Raw genomic sequence first — 18,028 nt, 5'->3', positions numbered from 1 at the left:
AAATATGTAAAAAAAAAAAAAAATGATATCAAGAGGATACACATTAATTTGCAAAGCTAATTTGGAGCAGATGGGGATAATAATATATATAAGAATATTCACATGTTATTTTAATGCTTCCATGTGAAATGGATGTATTATGTTTTTAATTAAAAAATCAGGAAGATTGCCGAAACTGGTTTTGCTCAGTGGAGAGTGTTGATCTGCGGACTGAAAGGTCCCAGGTTTGATTCCGGTCAAGGGCATGTACATTGGTTGCGGGCACATCCCCAGTAGGGAGTGTGCAGGAGGCAGTTGGTTGATGTTTCTCTCATCAGTATTTCTACCTCTGTATCCTTCTCCCTTCCTTTTTGTAAAAAAATCAATAAAATATATATTTTTAAAAATCAGGACTGCTATAATATGAGAAACAATGGCATTTACCAACAGTACAACCCACTCGTCCTGTTATCCAAGAATTCCATATGTTTCCATTTTCATCTATGTAAAAGTGTGGGCGAAATCAAATTATTGTTATTAGCTTATATAACCTTCAGGCTATATAAGCTTGAAGCTAATGATCCTTAAGGACATAGTTTTATTTGGTGTTCTTCCTGGAGCATACCTAGTACATTAGGGTCAAGGTTGCTTTTAGTCATCTTGGCATGGGTTTTTAGGGTGAGAGTAAGGCTCCCAAGGTACTTGCAATTCCTTTAATAGGGAGCATGGCTTAAAGTGCAAATACTTCTAGGCGAAAGGACAAGTGACTCAAATTTACACCAGAAACTAGATGACTAGCATCAGTTCCTACTTTGAGAGCAGACTCATATAGTGGAATACACCAGGGCTTGAGGCATAGGGAAGAAATGGCTTAGGGATAACCCTAAGGCGTCACCTTGACAACCCCGGGTGGAATCCCCTTACTTTCCAGTCAGAATTTGCCATAAGCTTTAGGATGTGGTCATGGGATGTGTTTCAAGATCCTTCACTCAGTCATGGACAGGAAAAGGAACTTCACTAAAATAGGGAATCAAACCTTAAGTCTCATTATGGAGTTCCATTTTACAATAAAACCTATCAATGACTATTTTCGGCTTCCTAAAAGAAAAGAGAGGGGGAAATAACCATGTACATGAAACCAATCACTCACCTAAGGGTCCTAAGTAGTAAGTACTTAAGCAAAGAGGGAACTTCTCAAATGTGGGTGTAACCGCTATACGTTTGGGAAACATGCCACGTGGGAGAGTGCCTACAACGACTCTGCCTGCCACCCAGTGGCCGCTGGAGTAAATTCTACTTTTCTTTGTTGGCAAAGGCCCTGAATTTTGCTTAAAAAAAAAAGAAAAAGAAAAAAAGGAAAAAAAGAAGAAAAAAAAAGGAGGTAGATCATGCCATACCAGGAATTAAAACCATCAAGACGCGTGCCTCGATATATTTGAAACTACAACCGTTGCAGTAAATGTTACATATTTTCCTTTGCGCTAGCTCAGAGGTTCACCACGAATCAACAGTTGTTCTTCCGCCTCTGCCTGGCCGTCAGATACTGACTGGCACGGAGGACACGGAGCTGGCGCGGGACTCCCGGGCCACGTGGTTGGGCATCGCCAGGGCGCAGCAGGACACGCCCACGGTGGCCTCGGGCAGCTCGTCGTCCTCCGTCCACTCGTTGAGCTCGGGGTGGAAGCACTGGATGCACTTCTTGTACTTCTTCTGGCCCTCGTTCCAGCCGCCCACCAGGTAGGCGCGGCCGAGCAGCGCCGAGGCGCCCGCCGTGCTCACGCCCACGGGCAGCGGCGCCGCGTGGCTCCACTGGCGGGCGGCGGGGCTGTAGCACTCCACGGCCAGCACGTCCACGCGCTCCCCGCGCGCATCCACTTGGCTGCCCCCCATCACATACACCCTGTCGCCCAGCGCGACGGCGCAGTGCCAGCCGCGCGGCGTGCTCAGGCTCGGCAGCTCCTGCCACGAGTCTCCGGCCGGGTCGTAGGCGCACACGGAGCGCGAGTACGCGTTGCCGATGTAGCCGCCCGTCACCAGCACTCGGCCGTCGGCGACCGCGCTGGCGTGGCAGCAGCGCGCCACCTCCAGGGGCGCCTTGGGCTGCCACTGGTTGGTGGAGGGCACGTAGCACTCCGTGGAGGCCAGGCTGCCCTCGATGTTGCGGCCGCCCACGGCGTAGAGGAGCCCGTTGAACACGCTCAGGCTGAAGTGCGTGCGCTTCTGGGTCATGCTGGCCAGGTGGAGCCAGGAGTTGAAGCGGGGGTCGTATCTGGGAAGGGCAGAGGGAATGCGACAGCCTTGTAGTGACAGCCAGGGAACCCCAGTTAGTTACTCCGCCAGGGAACCCCAGTTACTCCACGAACCACCACCGGGGAGGGAGTGGGGATTGTGACACCACCCACGCAAGGAGGCTTCTGACTATGCGCAGCGCCTAGCCCAGAGGCCAGTATAAAAGTGTGACCCTTGGGGAAAACAAGGAAGGCATTGGTGAGCCTCCTCCTCCTGTTAATAAATTTACTTCCTTTTATTGGGCCCTTTGGAGAAGACCCTACAGAGACAGGTCTGTCAGTCCCCTTTCCTCCATATTCGCATATCCCTCATCAGGTAGGGTCTACTACGGGTGGGGTTAGGGGGGAAACTGGGTATTTGTGGCAATCAGAAAAAGGGAACACGGCCACATTAAAGTCAACTCCACAGATCTTCAGACACCAACATCCCTAGCTCATTCTCACTGCTAAATTAAGATGGGAGTTGACTAATTGGATTTCTCCCTGTCTCATAGCCCCCCTCATGCATCTGTCCTGGCCATTGCAGCAGTACTCTGAGTTACTCAACCAAGTCTTCTATCGTCTGTTTAGAATGAGATCAATGTTCAAAAGCATCAACAAAGCCATAACTTTTGATACTTGTCTATTTTCTACCACGTTTTAGCAGGTAATATTATTTTAGTCGAGGGATATATTTTTTTAGGGTTCAGTGTTACAGTAAGTATACCATAAGCATTAAAATCAAAATTGCAAAAACAATGATTTGAGTACCAATAGTTGAATTGTCAGTGGAGGAAAATCAGTAGTTATAGTAAATTATGCTTTCCTGAAGTATTATAAACACAGAATTCACTCCATCAGTTTGATGTTCATCCATCTTTGTCCCTTTTAACCCCTAAATTGAAACTTAACTAAAGTTGTAAATTAAAAATTAAAAATCCATTAATTGTTTGAATTCATTAAAGTAACACAATAAAATGAAGAATTGCTTCTTCATATACTTGTACACATTTTCAGATCTTGCTCATTAGTTATATTCGATTTTGTAAGCATAACTTCCTAAACATTTCATACATGTGGAAGTTTAATTTTTTATCATAAATATACAAAAATAATATGGCATTTGAAGGCTTTTCTGAAGGATTTATTATGTTTTTTTACTCTTCATATTTAAGAAATACTTACATTTTCTCTGGGATTAGTCTTCAAATATGTATTTTAAATTAATTAGCTGCCACTTTTTTAATGAGCTCATTCTATTTGCTAATTATAAATCTGACAGTCATCAATAAGTCACTTAAAAGAAATGTATTATTTTAATCTTTCTTTCGACATTAGTATTAAAAACTAAATTCTTACACAGTGTCTTTCAGAAAAGCAGTACATTGTGAAGAGCACCAGACCAGAAATGAGAAAATGTGAATTGCCATTTATTAGGGGTGTAACCTTTCTGGGCATCAAATTTTTCACATGGAAAATCAGAATAATCCTACTTTCTCTGCTCACTTCACAGGCTTATTCAGAAATCTACAGTACTTGAATCCATTTTACATAATGTGAAGTGTTATATATAAAACTAGAGGCCCAGTGCACGAAATTCGTGCATAGAAGGTGCCCAGCCTGCACCTTCTCCAATCTGGGACCCCTTGGGGGATGTCTGACTGTCTGTTTAGGCCTGGAAGAGGGCAGTCGGACATCCCTCTCACAATCCAGGAATGCTGGCTCCCAACTGCTCACCTGCCTGCCTTCCTGATTGTTCCTAACCTCTTCTGCCTGCCAGCCTGATCACCCCCTAACCACTCCCATGCCAGCCTGATTGATGTCTAACTGCTCCCCTGACAGCCTGTTTGCCCCCAACTTCCCTCCTTTGCTGGCCTGGTCATCCCTAACTGCCCTCTCCTGCAGGATTGATTGCCTCCAACTGCCCTCCCTTGCTGGCCTGGTCATCCCTAACTGCCCTCCCCTGCAGGATTGATTGCCTCCAACTGCCCTCCCTTGCAGGCCTGGTCCCTTCAACTGTCCTCCCTTGCAGGCCTAGTTCCTCCCAACTGCCCTCCCCTGCTGGCCATCTTGTGGTGGCCATCTTGTGTCCACATGGGGGCAGGATCTTTGACCACATAGAGGCAGCTATCTTGATCTTGTGTGTTGGAGTGATGGTCAATCTGCATATTACTCTTTTATTAGATAGGATGTCCCATTATTATTATTAATTTACTGAGCTAATGAATTAAGCTAATAGGCCTGACTAATTTACTTCTATGTCAGGGCAATTTCCTCATAATATTGGACCATTTCAATTACTAGTAAAGGATCAAGTACCTGCAGAAATTGCTGACTGCATGTTTGGCTTGATTTCTTGCATCATTCTGGTCTTCACCACCAGCCACATAGAGAAATCCATCCATCACAGCCACACACTGATTAAAACTCTTGGCAGGCATCTCTGTAAGCTTGCTCCATCCATTTTCAGGGTCTCTGTACAAAACGTCTCTACTAAGGGATTTCTCAGTAAGGCCTGGGCGTCCCCCAACAGTGATGAGGACCCGGCAGCCCCCGCGGATCCTCGTGCGCCTAGACTGCAATGTGTTTTGATGATACGGAAGTAAGTGGTAATTCATAGCATCCACAAGAAGTTTGTGACAATCAGCATCTTGCATCATTCTTGGTACAGACTGAACATAATTGACCAGGTCTTGTGCAGAGATGGTACCAAAGCGAATATTGCTCAAAAGGTCTGCAGCATATTTCATTCTCTTTTGGTCAAATTCTAACCACTTTATAGCAGTCTGGAATGCTACTACTTCAGAAGGCAACTGTAAGTCGTCATCTATAAGGAGTTCGTTAATTTGCTCAAATGTAAGTTTCATAAACTGATCTGACTCTGCAAATTCAAGGAAGTTATCCCGGATAAATTTTTGGGCTGCTGCTTTTGCATTTTTCAGAGAGTACGTCTCAGCAATGTTAGCAATATACATACAATTCTCAACATTCATCTCTCGTATCAGAAAATCACTACACATCTTTACAAGGGTATGGATCTGAAGATAAACAGCAGCAGAAATAATGCTTCCTATTGTGTACAAAGAGAGAGTCAGCTTTCCGGTGTAGGCATATGCAATGACAGTGGCCAGGCCCAGCGGTGAGATATCGTTGAGATCTACCCTTTGAGTAGATGGGTCTTTTTTTAGGATGTTGTAAAAGTACTCACTGCATGAAGCCATCACTGACTTGTGAACATCAAAGGATTTGGTTTTGGTGCCAATGACTAAGTCGCAAAGGAAGCTCTCTTGGCGCATTTTGCTTAAACCTTCCAAGAGGTTTGGGCCATAAGAAGCATCTGTTAATTCAGAAGAAATGCAGCTAAGGCCATTGCCTCCCTCTAGGATCGCATTCAAAGCATTTAGTTTGCTTAGGGGGCTGTCTTCTACAATTATGGTCATCTCATTGATTTCTCCTTTGTTCTTTCTGACAGTCTTCTTTTTGGGGGCCATGTTGGCAAACACACGATCACAGTTAAGAGCTTGCTAGAAAAAGAAAAAAAGGAATAGTATTATTTTTATTTCATTTATTTTTTATTTAATTTATTGGGATGACATCTATAATAATAAAAGGGTAATATGCTAATTAGAGCGGATGTCTTCCTGATGTCATTCCAGACATCCTTCCTGACCAAGCCAGGGTGGAGGGAAGCCAGTCAGGTCCTGGGTGCCTTTGGATGGCCAGAGAAGGGAAGCAGCCTGGGTCCCAGGTGCCAGAGGGAAGCCAGTGCCAGCCACTGGAGGAAGGAAGACCTACTCTTACACAAATTTTTGTGCATTGCGCCTCTAGTTGGTTAATAAAATTACACAGGTTGCAGGTATACAATTCTACACTACATCATCTGTATATTGTATTATTATGTATTTACCACTCCCAATCAAGTATCCCTCTATCACTATTTACACCCACTTTTGCTTCTTCCCTCTAACAATCACCATACAGTGATTGTGTCCATGAGTCTTTCTTTTTTTTTTTCCTTTGCTTAACATCTTCACCCTTCTCACTCAGCCCCCAACCCTCTCCCCTCTGACAGTTGTCTCTCTGTTCTCTGTATCCATGCATCTGTCTCCACTTTGTTATTTTATTTTAATTGTTCTATGAATTTTGAATTGTTACATTATGAAGCATGTGTTTTTTAATTAAATATTTTTAATCCTCAAAAATAGATTTAAGAACTTACATTACACTAGATGCATATTTTATTGACAATTTACTTCAGCATCAAGACAATCTTTATCTTATTAAATAAGACCATTCCATAGCCATATTGCCAAGTAGAAAAAAACAAATATTATCTGATATAGCTGTACAATAATTATGGAATAGTAGTTAAACATCATTTGAAGGGCTTGGTTTACTCCCATGAAAAAGTGAGTTATAACTATTCTGAAGTTTTCCTCAATAAAATACTAAAATTCAGGAATCCATATAAAATGTAAAATATATATATATATATATATATATATATATATATATATATATTCTACATAAATATATATATATATTCTACATAAAATATATATATATATTCTACATAAATGTAGCACTTAAAAAATCAATGGGGAAGGACTTGTAATTATAGCATTAGTTCAGTTGATTTTTACTCTACATATTCACTGAGATAATTTCCAAATGAGTTAAATATCTATATCTCTTTCTCTCTCACACACAAAATTTACACATAAACTAGGGCATAGTAGTTTCCTCCCCACTTAATCTTAGAGTGAGAAAGACCCTATTAAGTATAGCACAAAATTCAGAAGCCATGAAAGAAAAGACTGAAATATCTGAATATAGAAAAACAATGAAAACTTTCTGCCAGATAAAAGGCCATTTGATACAATATTTAAAGAGTTCCTACAAATCAATTAAAAAAACAGGCAAAAACTATGATCAGGTAACTAGGACATTTAAAGAAGATAAAACACAAATAGTTAATAAATATTTTTTTAAAATAAACTAATAATTATTAGGAAACTGTCAATTGAAACACTTTCATTTTTTGAGGTCAAAATTCGTTTGTTTGATGGTTAAAATATTTTAAATATTCATAACATCAAATATTGATGTGGTGCTCTCTATATACAGTTAATAGGAATATAATTGATACAGTCTTGAATGATAATTTGGCAGCCTATTATAAATAAAAACTATATTTATACTTTGACACTAAAATTCTAAATCTAGGAATGCATCTTATAGAGATATAAGGGCTTTTATCGTTCTCATTAAGCTCAAATTCTCAAATTCACACTTATATTCTATATAATAAAAGGGTAATATGCAAATCAACTGAACAACGGAATGGATTTGCATATTACCCTTATAAACAAACTAAAGGCCTGGTGCATGAGATTCATGCCCTGGAGGTGGGGAGGGGGTTCAGGGGGGGACAGTGGGGGTCCCCTCAGCCTGACCTTCACCCTCTCACAGTCATGTTTGCCTGTTAGTTTAGGCCTGCTCCCTGACAACCATGCATTGGACAGCAGAGCCCTACAACAACCTCCTTAAGAATGCAAAGTATATCTGAAAAACCAATAGATATATTTAGATGAAATTCAAAAGAGGGCAGGAAAGTTGTAACAGAGGAATAAAAATTAGAGGGGACAAACCAAAAAATAATTTAATGTAATCCTAAATCCAATTATATGAATAATTATTTTAAATGTTAATGGATGAAGCATTTTAATTAAAAGGAAAAAGCAAACCCAAAAATACATGCTATCTATAAGAGATTTACTATAAACATAGAGACATGGGGGGAAAAAATGGCTAGAAAAAGATTTACCACAGAAATAGTAGGCATAAGCCGAAACCGGTTTGGCTCAGTGGATAGAGCGTCGGCCTGCGGACTGAAGGGTCCTGGGTTCGATTCCCACAACCAATGTACCAGTAAAGGTATAGATTATCTGAACATTATAATCACCCAGATTTAATTGATTCTAGAACATCATACCTAACAATTCTTCTCAAGTGTATATAGCACATTCACCAAGGCAGATTCTGTGTTGGATCTCAAAACATGTCTTAGTAAATTTAAAAGCATTGAAGTCATACACAGTATGTTCTCTGATCATATTGTAATTAAATTAGAAATTAATAACAATGAACTATCTAGGAAAGCCACCACAATTTGGATATTAAATAATATATTATACTTCTAACTAATCCATGAATCAAAGAAGAAATCACAAAGGAAATTAAATAATATTTCAAAGTGAATAAAAATGAAAATAGAATATAATATAAATACCATATCCACTACTTACCTGAAGTGTGACTTGCAATAGATAAATTATCTAACCTCTAAGAGTCTCCATTGACCTATCTTTTAAAGTGAAGATAATAATAGTGTCTGCCTATAGGGTTGTCAGTGAAAACTTGGTGAAGAAATATGCATACAGCCGAGACTGGTTTGGCTCAATGGATAGAGCGTCGGCTTGGGGACTGAAGGGTCCCAGGTTCGATTCCGGTCAAGGGCATGTACCTTGGTTGCGGGCATATCCCCAGTAGGGGGTGTGCAAGAGGCAGCTGATCGATGACTCTCTCTCATCGATGTTTCTAACTCTCTATCTCTCTCCATTCCTCTCTGTACAAAATCAATAAAATATATATTAAAAAAAGAAAGAAAGAAAGAAATATGCATACAGCATTTGGAAGAGAATCTGGCAACAAGTGAGTGTTCAAAAAAATTTGAATCATTTTCATTACCATCAACTTTGGGAGTGAAGCAAGTTTAAGCTTTGGGGTGAAGCGAATCAGAGAAAGCTGCCACATCATGGAGAAGCAATCATGAGGAGCAGGAGATGACATGGGACAAGCATCCAGAGTGACCCAGCTTGAGAACGGGCAAATGGCAACCAGGGGAATTTCTGGAATATGTAAATATTTCCAAGGGATTTTTGAAAATACCAGAGGAGAAAAGGGAATGTGTGCAATTAGATAGGCTGAAGAATAGATTATTTTTATTTTTATATAAATGATAAGGATAATTCTGGAAGTTTGGAAAACCTGTGACATTTGGTTATAGGTTGTATAAGCAAAACAACAGATTACATGGAATAGACTGAAGATTCAAATTAAAGGAACTATTTTGATGGGGTGGTGTTAGGATGGCTAATTTTGCAGATAAGAATCTTGCCAGTCCTGGTACGAAAGTGTTTTTTAAGAGGAATGGGTACAGGAGGCAGAGGCCATTGGAAGTGGAGGAGATACCTGAAGCAGGAAGTCATGACTCAGCATAGGATGTGCAGACAAAGATGCCTGAAGTCATGAGGGAGACAGTTGGGCAGATAATATTAGGCCAAGCCGTACAGGCTCTTGTATGCCAGGAAGGCTGGAACATAGTAAGTTAGTATGTAATGGAGAAGGATTCAGAAATCTCCATGAAGGAAGAGATCAACCTGATGAAATCAGTGAAAGTCCTTCCATGGCCTTCCTTCTCTTATTTCCTGTTGCCACTTCTCTTCCCTTCATTGACTGGCCTTCGTGTTGACCTTGGCATTGACATGGAACCCCTCATGCCCCTCTCTATCTGAATGGTCTTGCCTGTGTCTCATTTCTCTAGGGCCCTACCTAGTAATACATTAATTAGTCTGACAAATGTTTCAAGCCAATCAATTAATGAACACATATACTCTTCCTCCCAGATATATATGCTTTTTGGTGGATTTTAAATTAATTTATATTTTATCAGTGTTCTATGACTCACATACAAATTTCCAAGAGTTGCCACTGTGGAATACACACACACACACACACACACACACACGCACGCAAAAGTAGGTTTACAGTTTTTTGTACAGTAAAAAATCAACAATAATTAATAAATAATACAAGAATAATAATTTTGCATACTCACAATTGTAAACCTACTTTAGCCTACCACTGTATATATATTTTATGCTCTAAATAATACTTAATTTTAACAATATTATTAATTAATATTTGAATAGTATTTTTAATATCTATGTTTAAAATAAGAAAGGGCTTTTAGAGTCCTCAAAATCACTCTGTAGAAATAACTGTCTTCTTTAGCTCTCTCTAGGGGAGGTAGAGAGAGAAACTGGAAGGAGACAAAGTGATGTAAGACTAGACCTTGGAAGGTGAACACACAGTACAATATGATATGTTATAGGACTTGAAACCTATATAACTTTATCAACTAATGTAACTCCAATAAATTCAATGAAAAAAAAAAACCATTATCATCATAAAAATAAAACAGGAGTAGGATGTGAGGTTCTAACCTAACCATCTTCAGATTCCTGATGAATTTTTAATTAATCACCATAAGTAGAGGTGACCTATAATCTCAAACACTTAGTAAAATACTTTTTTTTGTAAATATGAAAAAAGAGACTATTAAAATCACAGCCTTGCCCTAACTGGTTTGGCTCAGTAGATACAGCATCGGCCTGCGGACTGAAGGGTCCCGGGTTCGATTCCGGTCAAGGGCATGTACCTTGGTTACGGGCACATCCCCGGTGGGAGGTGTGCAGGAAGCAACTGATCGATGTTTCTCTCCCCTCGATGTTTCTGGCTCTCTATCCCTCTCCCTTCCTCTCTGTAAAAAAATCAATAAAATATATATTTTTAAAAATAAAATCACATCCTGGTGGAAATATTTTTCCAGATGTGCTCATAAATTGCCTGTCTTTACTAGAGCTGTCATAACATTCTTTTAAAAACAAATTTTTTAAAAAAATTAATTTCAGAGAGGCAGGGAGAGGGAGAGAGAGATAGAAAGAAGCATCAATGATGAGAGAGACCTGATTGGCTGTCTCCTGCAAGCCCCCCACTGGGAATCGAGTCTGCAAACTGGTCATGTGCCCTGCCTGGGAATTGAACCGTGACCTCATGCTTAATAGGTCGATGCTCAACCGCTGACCCATGCCGTACAGGCTACCATGACATCCTGTTCCTAGGTTCGCACCTTGAGGGTGAAGCTGTCATCCACCTGCCCAGGTGTTCTCAGTCTGTGCCATGACCCTCCAATAAGGTCCTGCAGACCCCTCAGAGGAGTGTGAGGATCAGGGCCACTTCTTCGAAGCTGAACAAAGTTCTGATGTCCTTCAGGCTGCAGAGATGTACACTGGCTCCGATAGCTTGGTAAATGCCTTTCCACCGGCCCTGCTCTTCCTTTCCCTCTTGGAGCTCCAGTCACCGCTTTCTCAGTTGAAGGAGGATTGCAAGCCAGTAAGAATGGTAAGGGCAGCTGCACTATGTGCTCCGGGCCCTACAGCAGAAAAGACTGCCTTCCTCATTATGGGGGATCAAAACCCAAGAGGCTTTGTTCTCACTAGTAGACAGGGAAGCCCTCAAGAATTCTGTAGGCCCCCTCCTACGGGGGGCCTTTCTGGAGAGTACAGACTCAAGGTTGTCACACTAGGTACACATAAACACACAAATACACACACACACACACTCACTTGATCAACCAGCATTTTTCCGCAATCACATTTAAATGAAGAGCAATGGCAAGCTTAAAAGGAAGGAATTGTGAAAGAAAAGACAGCCTAGGAGTAGATGTGTGAAAGTAAAATGGAACAATTTAATTAACTTTATTTACTCATTTGGTGATGGTGCTGGACTTTGAGGCTGATATTATGGGCAAATAGAGGCTGAATAGAAAAATACCTGAATATTTGCAAAAAAAAGTGTTAGTCACTAGGTCATATGTGAGCATGTAGTCAAAAGCGATTTGTACAGGAACTCTCACTGTTTTTCCTACAATTTTACAAATGTTCACTCTGCACCCCTGGGTCATATTATTAGTGATTACCAATGATAGTAATGATAGTAAAAATGTGGCTTCAAGAAAAAGGTTACAAAAATGATGTATATATTCATAAATAACCTAAAGCATAGCCTAGACATTGAGTAATAAATTCTGAAAGCATTTCATTCTTACTGATTCAATTATATATTAACTAGAAATTGGAAGGGCATTTTAATTATCATTGTTGTTTTTTATTTATTTAATTTTTTAAACAAGTGACTGCTTTGTAGCCATCTGCTCAGGGAAATCTACAGGCTTGGTAGCCAGGGCAATCACCATGGTTACCATACTCAAGGGATGGATTTGACTGCGGTTATGATCTATGGTGAGGAGGAAAGCCTTGCGGAGTTGCCCATGGCTGGGAGACTTTCAAGACTGGTTTTCTGTTTTCTCCAAAGCACAAAGGATTTGAGTCTCCTTCCCAACACAGCAGACTCTAATAAATGGCCTTTTGGAGTCAAAGAAAGGAAGATCAATACAGAGCTTTTCTCCACCTTCCACCCCTCCCGGGTCTACTAGTGGTTTGCACTTTTCACACGGCCCCTACCATGGTGCAAAGAATTGGTCTGGCCACAGCAGCTGAGGTTGTGTAATGAGATAAGCAGCCATTTGGAGGCATTTCCAGTCCCTTCCTGTCCCTCCCCTTTTGTGAGTGAAAGAAGAGACTTTCCACAGGGTGCAGAGGGCTGTAGAAGGCTCCCCATGCTACCAGGCTATCCCTTCACTCTGTGGAGGGCACTCAGAGAATTCTCCTTCTCTGGTCATGGACACCACGGCCTCCTCCCCTTGCTGCTCCACCCACTATCACCCAGAGCAGCGTCTTGGGTCTTCTCCATTAGAAACTGGGCAGAAGTGTAACAGAGATGCAATTCCATGCTCTTCTCCCTCTGCCCACTGCAGATCTTGGCTCTTATGTCATTTCTATGATGGCCATGTCATATATCCAACACCTAATAAATAGCTGGGCCGTTATGTGAGCCATCACAATTTTCATCATCTTTCGTATTTTCCAGTTTTAAGTATGTTAATAAATAATTCCTAAATATAAATTTCCAAGCATGAATCTATATGATGAATCAAATGAAAATTGTTACCCCCATTTCTACCTAGAATAATAATTATATAGCTAGCATTTATTAATTGAGGGCTTACTGTGTGCTGAACCCTGTTTTATTTTTTTGAATTTAAGTCTCACTAAAATTCTAAAATGTAGGTTATATTAAATTCATTTACAGATGAAGAAATTAAGGTCAGAGAGAGTTTTAAAAATGTACTCAAGGTCACACAAGGTCACAATCAAACCCAGATTGAACCCTGACCCCTTAAATTGCCTCCTTTAAATCCAGGGCAGGTTAAAATCTATAGCAGTTTAAAAAGTTAGCTCTTTCCAATAGGAGAAGATAGAGACTGAGTGAAGTAGGACTGAGGTTTATAAATTCAAAATTTGAATATAGAGAACATGAATTGGTTCTTTATAGCCCCAAACATTGAAATAAATGCATTGCCCTTTTAAATGTAAGATACATTTATTTTCAGGCAGAGTCTGTGGATTTAGTTATGCTATTAGGGGTAATGAAGATATGAAATTCCAGCCTTGGGTGGTTTGGCTCAGTGGATAGAGCATTGGCTTGGGGACTGAAGGATCCCGGATTTAATTCTGGTCAAGGACACATGCCCAGGTATTGGACTCGATTCCCAGTGGGGGGCATGCAGGAGGCAGCTAATCAATGATTCTCTTTAATTATTGATGTTTCTATCTCTCTCTCCCTCTCCCTTCCTCTCTGAAACTAATAATAATTTTAAAAAGATATGAAACTCCAATAGGTGAATAAGCCAAAAATAGAAACAGGTTTTATGAATTTGTTGACCAGAGAATAGTCAACAAATTGTGTTGACTATTATGAATTTTTGTTTAAAGACAAATAGTATCAATTTTTTATGGTTCAACTTAGCTAGAGGCCTGTGCCTAATTTTTACTGATAAAGTATACAGACTACACATCAAGTTAACTTCTATTTTCCAATCCTTGATACACGATGCAAGAAGCCAGTGCTAAATTTTTGGTTTTGGTTTAGTTGCAAATTCTACTAAAATAGCTCTTTCTCTTTCCTAGTCTGCTGTGTGTGTTCAAGGTTAGGGAGAGGAGATTGTTGGGTGGGAAGGAGGATTGGAAATATAGTTTCTAAGACTAATGTCTCTTTGGTTGTTATAGAAATGAAAATTGGGTCTTAGTGTTCACTGTGCTCTAACCAGCCGATAGACCTGCAGCAAAACACTCAACCTTTTAGGATTTCAGGTTAGCCACCTGCCAAATGAGGAGATGGGTGCCTTCCAGTTCTAAAATTTTACAGAGTTAAGAATAAACACTGGCTCTGTATGACTTCTCCCCCCATATGGCTTCTAGAATCTAGGAATAGACTCACAAATGGATAATGCAACCGAGACAGAGGATTCTTCACCTGGAAGCCACACATAGATGTCTGGGTCAAGGACACATGCCATACTTACACTAAAATGTGATTTGTAGTATATCTGAAATTCAGATTTAACTGGAAATCATGTAAATTTAACTGGAAATTATGTATTTTGTATGAGTTTCATATCTTCACTACCCCTAATAGCATAACTAAATACATGATTTCCAGTTAAAGCTGAATTTCAAATAAACCACAAATCACATTTTAGTATAAGTATATCCCATGCAATATTTGAGACATACTTATACTAACAACTGGTTTATGATTTATCTAAAATTCAAATGTACCTGGTGTCATGTGGTTTATCTAGCAAACTTTACCTGGGTTGGTGAGTCCATGCATTCCATGACATTTTCGGGAATACTATAAAACAGGTTGTGCATGTGTGTTTATGTGCATTTTTCTGTAGCGTGGGCCCAAAGCTTTCACAAGGTTCTCAAAAAGGTCCACAACTCAAAACAGACCCAGAACCACGATGCTGCCGTGGAATGGGTAACACAATTCTACCCTCTTCTCCAAGTGGGCAAGTCCATGTGCAAGTGTCACCCTTGAACCAAGTTCCTCCTGCCCTGAAACGGATCTCAGATGAAAAGCTCCTAGGTCTGATTATAGAAAAGAATTGTCACTTTATATTTAAGAACATTCTTTCTCCTGCTACCCTCCACTCTTGCCACCAGGGAGCGACTATACAGGGCAAGCTGAAAAGCCATGTGTGCTAAAGTGTCACTGTCACTCCCATGCCAGAGTGAGCTGGGATCCCAAAATGTCTTCCTGCCAACGAGGCGAATCAGCTGCCCCAGCTCCGGGTCCCGCCACATTCCAAGCGCTGCATCTGTCCCGGCTCATCAGCACCGACTCCCGGAATAGAATCGCTGGGCTCAGGCCCTGCTGCTTGCCATTTTAAGTTAAGTCCAGCATGAGGGGGGTGGGGTGAGGGGATTCCACTTTACCGTTTCGTTTCCAACATGATTTCTAATCTAAAACCTATGTCCGTATAACCATATGTGCACATTTAGAACACAAACTTTATTTTACAGTTAAATTACAAATTTGTTCATTTTATTGTTTGTTTGTATTTTGTCAGTAGGTTATATTTCTGGGAATTTGAAAAGTTTCCATTTTTTTTTCTACCAATCTCATTACATTGAATTAATTTTACCTAAAATTATTGGGTACCAAATGTGTACCTGATTCCTGATAAAATGGAGAAGAAATGTTAAGCTCTGTGAACAATACTAAAATTTTTAATTTCCCCATCTTTTTTTTTCTCTATAAAACAGAGGAAGAAAAACACACATCGGACTTTGGAGACTTAAAATGATTGTTAAAAATTACAAGTAATGCTACTCTTCTAAAGCATCCTCTCATGAATTTCTATGACTCTGTCTGACCTTTGCCTAATGTATCACATTCCTTCGATTTCAAGAAAATGGCTTTTGGTTCCCAAATTCAAATCAGGGACCTGGGCAATCTGACCCAGCTGCAGACTCCTTCAGTGAAATCGCTCTGCAAACACTCAGACACGCCACCCTCTCCCACCCACAGAGCCACACACCCCCAGAATCTGGAAGACAAGCGTTGGAGAGTGTGGCCCCAGCTCCTTACCCTCCTGTGTTGAGTGGTGTCCCCGACTTGTGATGATGAAGTGTCAGCAGCAGACTCCCCTTGGGAAGCAATCTGTGGGGAGAGAAGGAAGAAGGGGAGCCACCAGCAGCCACCTGACAAGCCCCAGCAGCAATTTTTAGAGTGACCCTTTGCAGTCCCACTGGCTGAAGCAGCTGAGCCTGCACTGTCGCCCCAGCAGCAGTGTGAGTCCTCCTCTCCCTCTTTGGCCTTCAACTTCAGGCTACCCGAGCAGAGGGCGGAGCTCTGGTTGGAGGAGGGGAGTTGGGTTTCTTGACCTGCCCAGTAGTTTTTTGTTTCCTTGGTGTGTGTGTGTTTTTTTAATTGATTTCAGAGAGGAAAAGAGAGAAATAGAAACCTCAATGATGAGAGAGAATTATTGATTCGCTGACTCCTGCACACCTCCCCAACTGGGGATAGAGCCGGAAACCTGGGCGTGTGCTCTGACCAAAATCAAACTGTTACCTCCTGGTTCATAGGTTGATGATCAACCATTAAGTCACACCAGCCGGAGGGGGAATCGATTTTGTGTATTGTTTTTGTTTGTTTGTGTGTTTTTAAAAAAATAAAGAGTGCAATCAATCTTGGTGTGAGGAAAGAAAATTAATCAGGTGTGTATTTAATTGATGGGAGCTGGATTAGAGTGAATGTACTTCATAAGAGGAAAGGAAGGTTGTGGATAAAAATTAGCTTCTAGAAAGGTAAGTCACTTGGTGACCTCAGGTCCTGGAAAAGACTGAGTTTATAAATGGACTGCTCTTTAAAAGAAGAGCACATGTTTAGGGAGGACCAGGTGCTGTCTATGGTACCTAATATATGGCACTTGCATCATTAGAGTCAATGTCTAGTTCATAGAGTGAAGTTCACGACCAGTCCTTGATTATCCAGTGATTCATAGGGAGGTCTAGGATTAACACATACTCTGGTACCCATGCAGGATGGAAACAATATCTACTTTGGCAACACTGCAAGTGAAAAAGAAAATTCAGAGAATTATAATTGACCATAAGCTTTTAATAGGCACCAAGAGTGTGAAATGGATGCTAAAAAAGTTAGCTTGGTATTAGGCTGCAATAATAGAAAAAAGAGATCATGGAAAATAAATGTTCAGGCCCAGGCTCAGTTGGTTGAGTGTCATTTTGTGCACCAAAGGGTTGCTGGTTTGATTCGCCATCAGCTGCTGACAAACCAGCACATGCCTGTGTTGCAGGCTCCATCCCTGGTAGGGGGTGTGTAGGAGGCAGCGACAATGTTTCCTTCTCACATGGCTGTTCCTCTCTCTCCTCCTCTCCCTTTAAAAGATAAAATTTTAAATCTTTAAAAATTAATAAAAGTCATAAAAAAATAAATGTTCTGATTTTTCTTCATGTTAAGTATTGCCTTGATGCCTTGGCACACTGAGAAATTATTCTGCACCCTGAAGGTGCTGGAATGAAGAGGACTTCAGAGCTGTGCATATTGGGTCCATCTGCAAAAAGGTAGGACTAAGAGAGGACTTGGGACACATGAGACTTCTGAGTGCTAGTGTTTTAGGGGGTGTTGTGCAGCAAGGACATTCATTTACAATTTTTGTAGCTTAATGTGTCAGAAATTAGGCCCAATGGGTAGACATTCCGGGGAACTGATTTAAAAACAAGGAAAGAAAACTCTGATGACAACTGGGTTCTAATGAAGAAAAGAAGCCAGTTTCCAATGATTAAAAGGATGGAAGTAAAAGAAGCTATGGGACTGGGGTGATATAGAGGGGACTCTCACTCTGGCTGGGACCTTGCACTGGATCATCGCTAGTATTTTCCAAAACTCTTAAGACTCTTAAGTGTTCGGTTTCAGTTCTTCTGATACCTCTCAACTCATTGGATAGC

At 40.7% G+C, this 18,028-nt stretch overlaps 1 protein-coding gene across 1 annotated transcript; it reads right to left on the bottom strand.

Annotated features, from left to right (window-relative positions):
• Positions 1–403: 403 nt before the first annotated feature.
• KLHL31 (kelch like family member 31) lies at positions 404–16,306 on the bottom strand. The gene is made up of 3 exons (XM_036415032.2): positions 16,149–16,306; positions 4,566–5,770; positions 404–2,248 (listed from the first exon to the last, which is right to left on the bottom strand). Exons 2-3 carry the CDS (start codon positions 5,735–5,737, stop codon positions 1,516–1,518), a joined length of 1,905 nt encoding a protein of 634 aa, XP_036270925.1. The 5' UTR covers positions 5,738–5,770; positions 16,149–16,306; the 3' UTR covers positions 404–1,515.
• Between the last annotated feature and the right edge of the window lie 1,722 nt (positions 16,307–18,028).

Source organism: Pipistrellus kuhlii, unplaced genomic scaffold, assembly GCF_014108245.1.
Source record: "Pipistrellus kuhlii isolate mPipKuh1 unplaced genomic scaffold, mPipKuh1.p scaffold_m20_p_5, whole genome shotgun sequence".
NCBI classification, from domain to species: domain Eukaryota; kingdom Metazoa; phylum Chordata; class Mammalia; order Chiroptera; family Vespertilionidae; genus Pipistrellus; species Pipistrellus kuhlii.
This window is presented reverse-complemented; position numbering and strand designations above follow the sequence as displayed.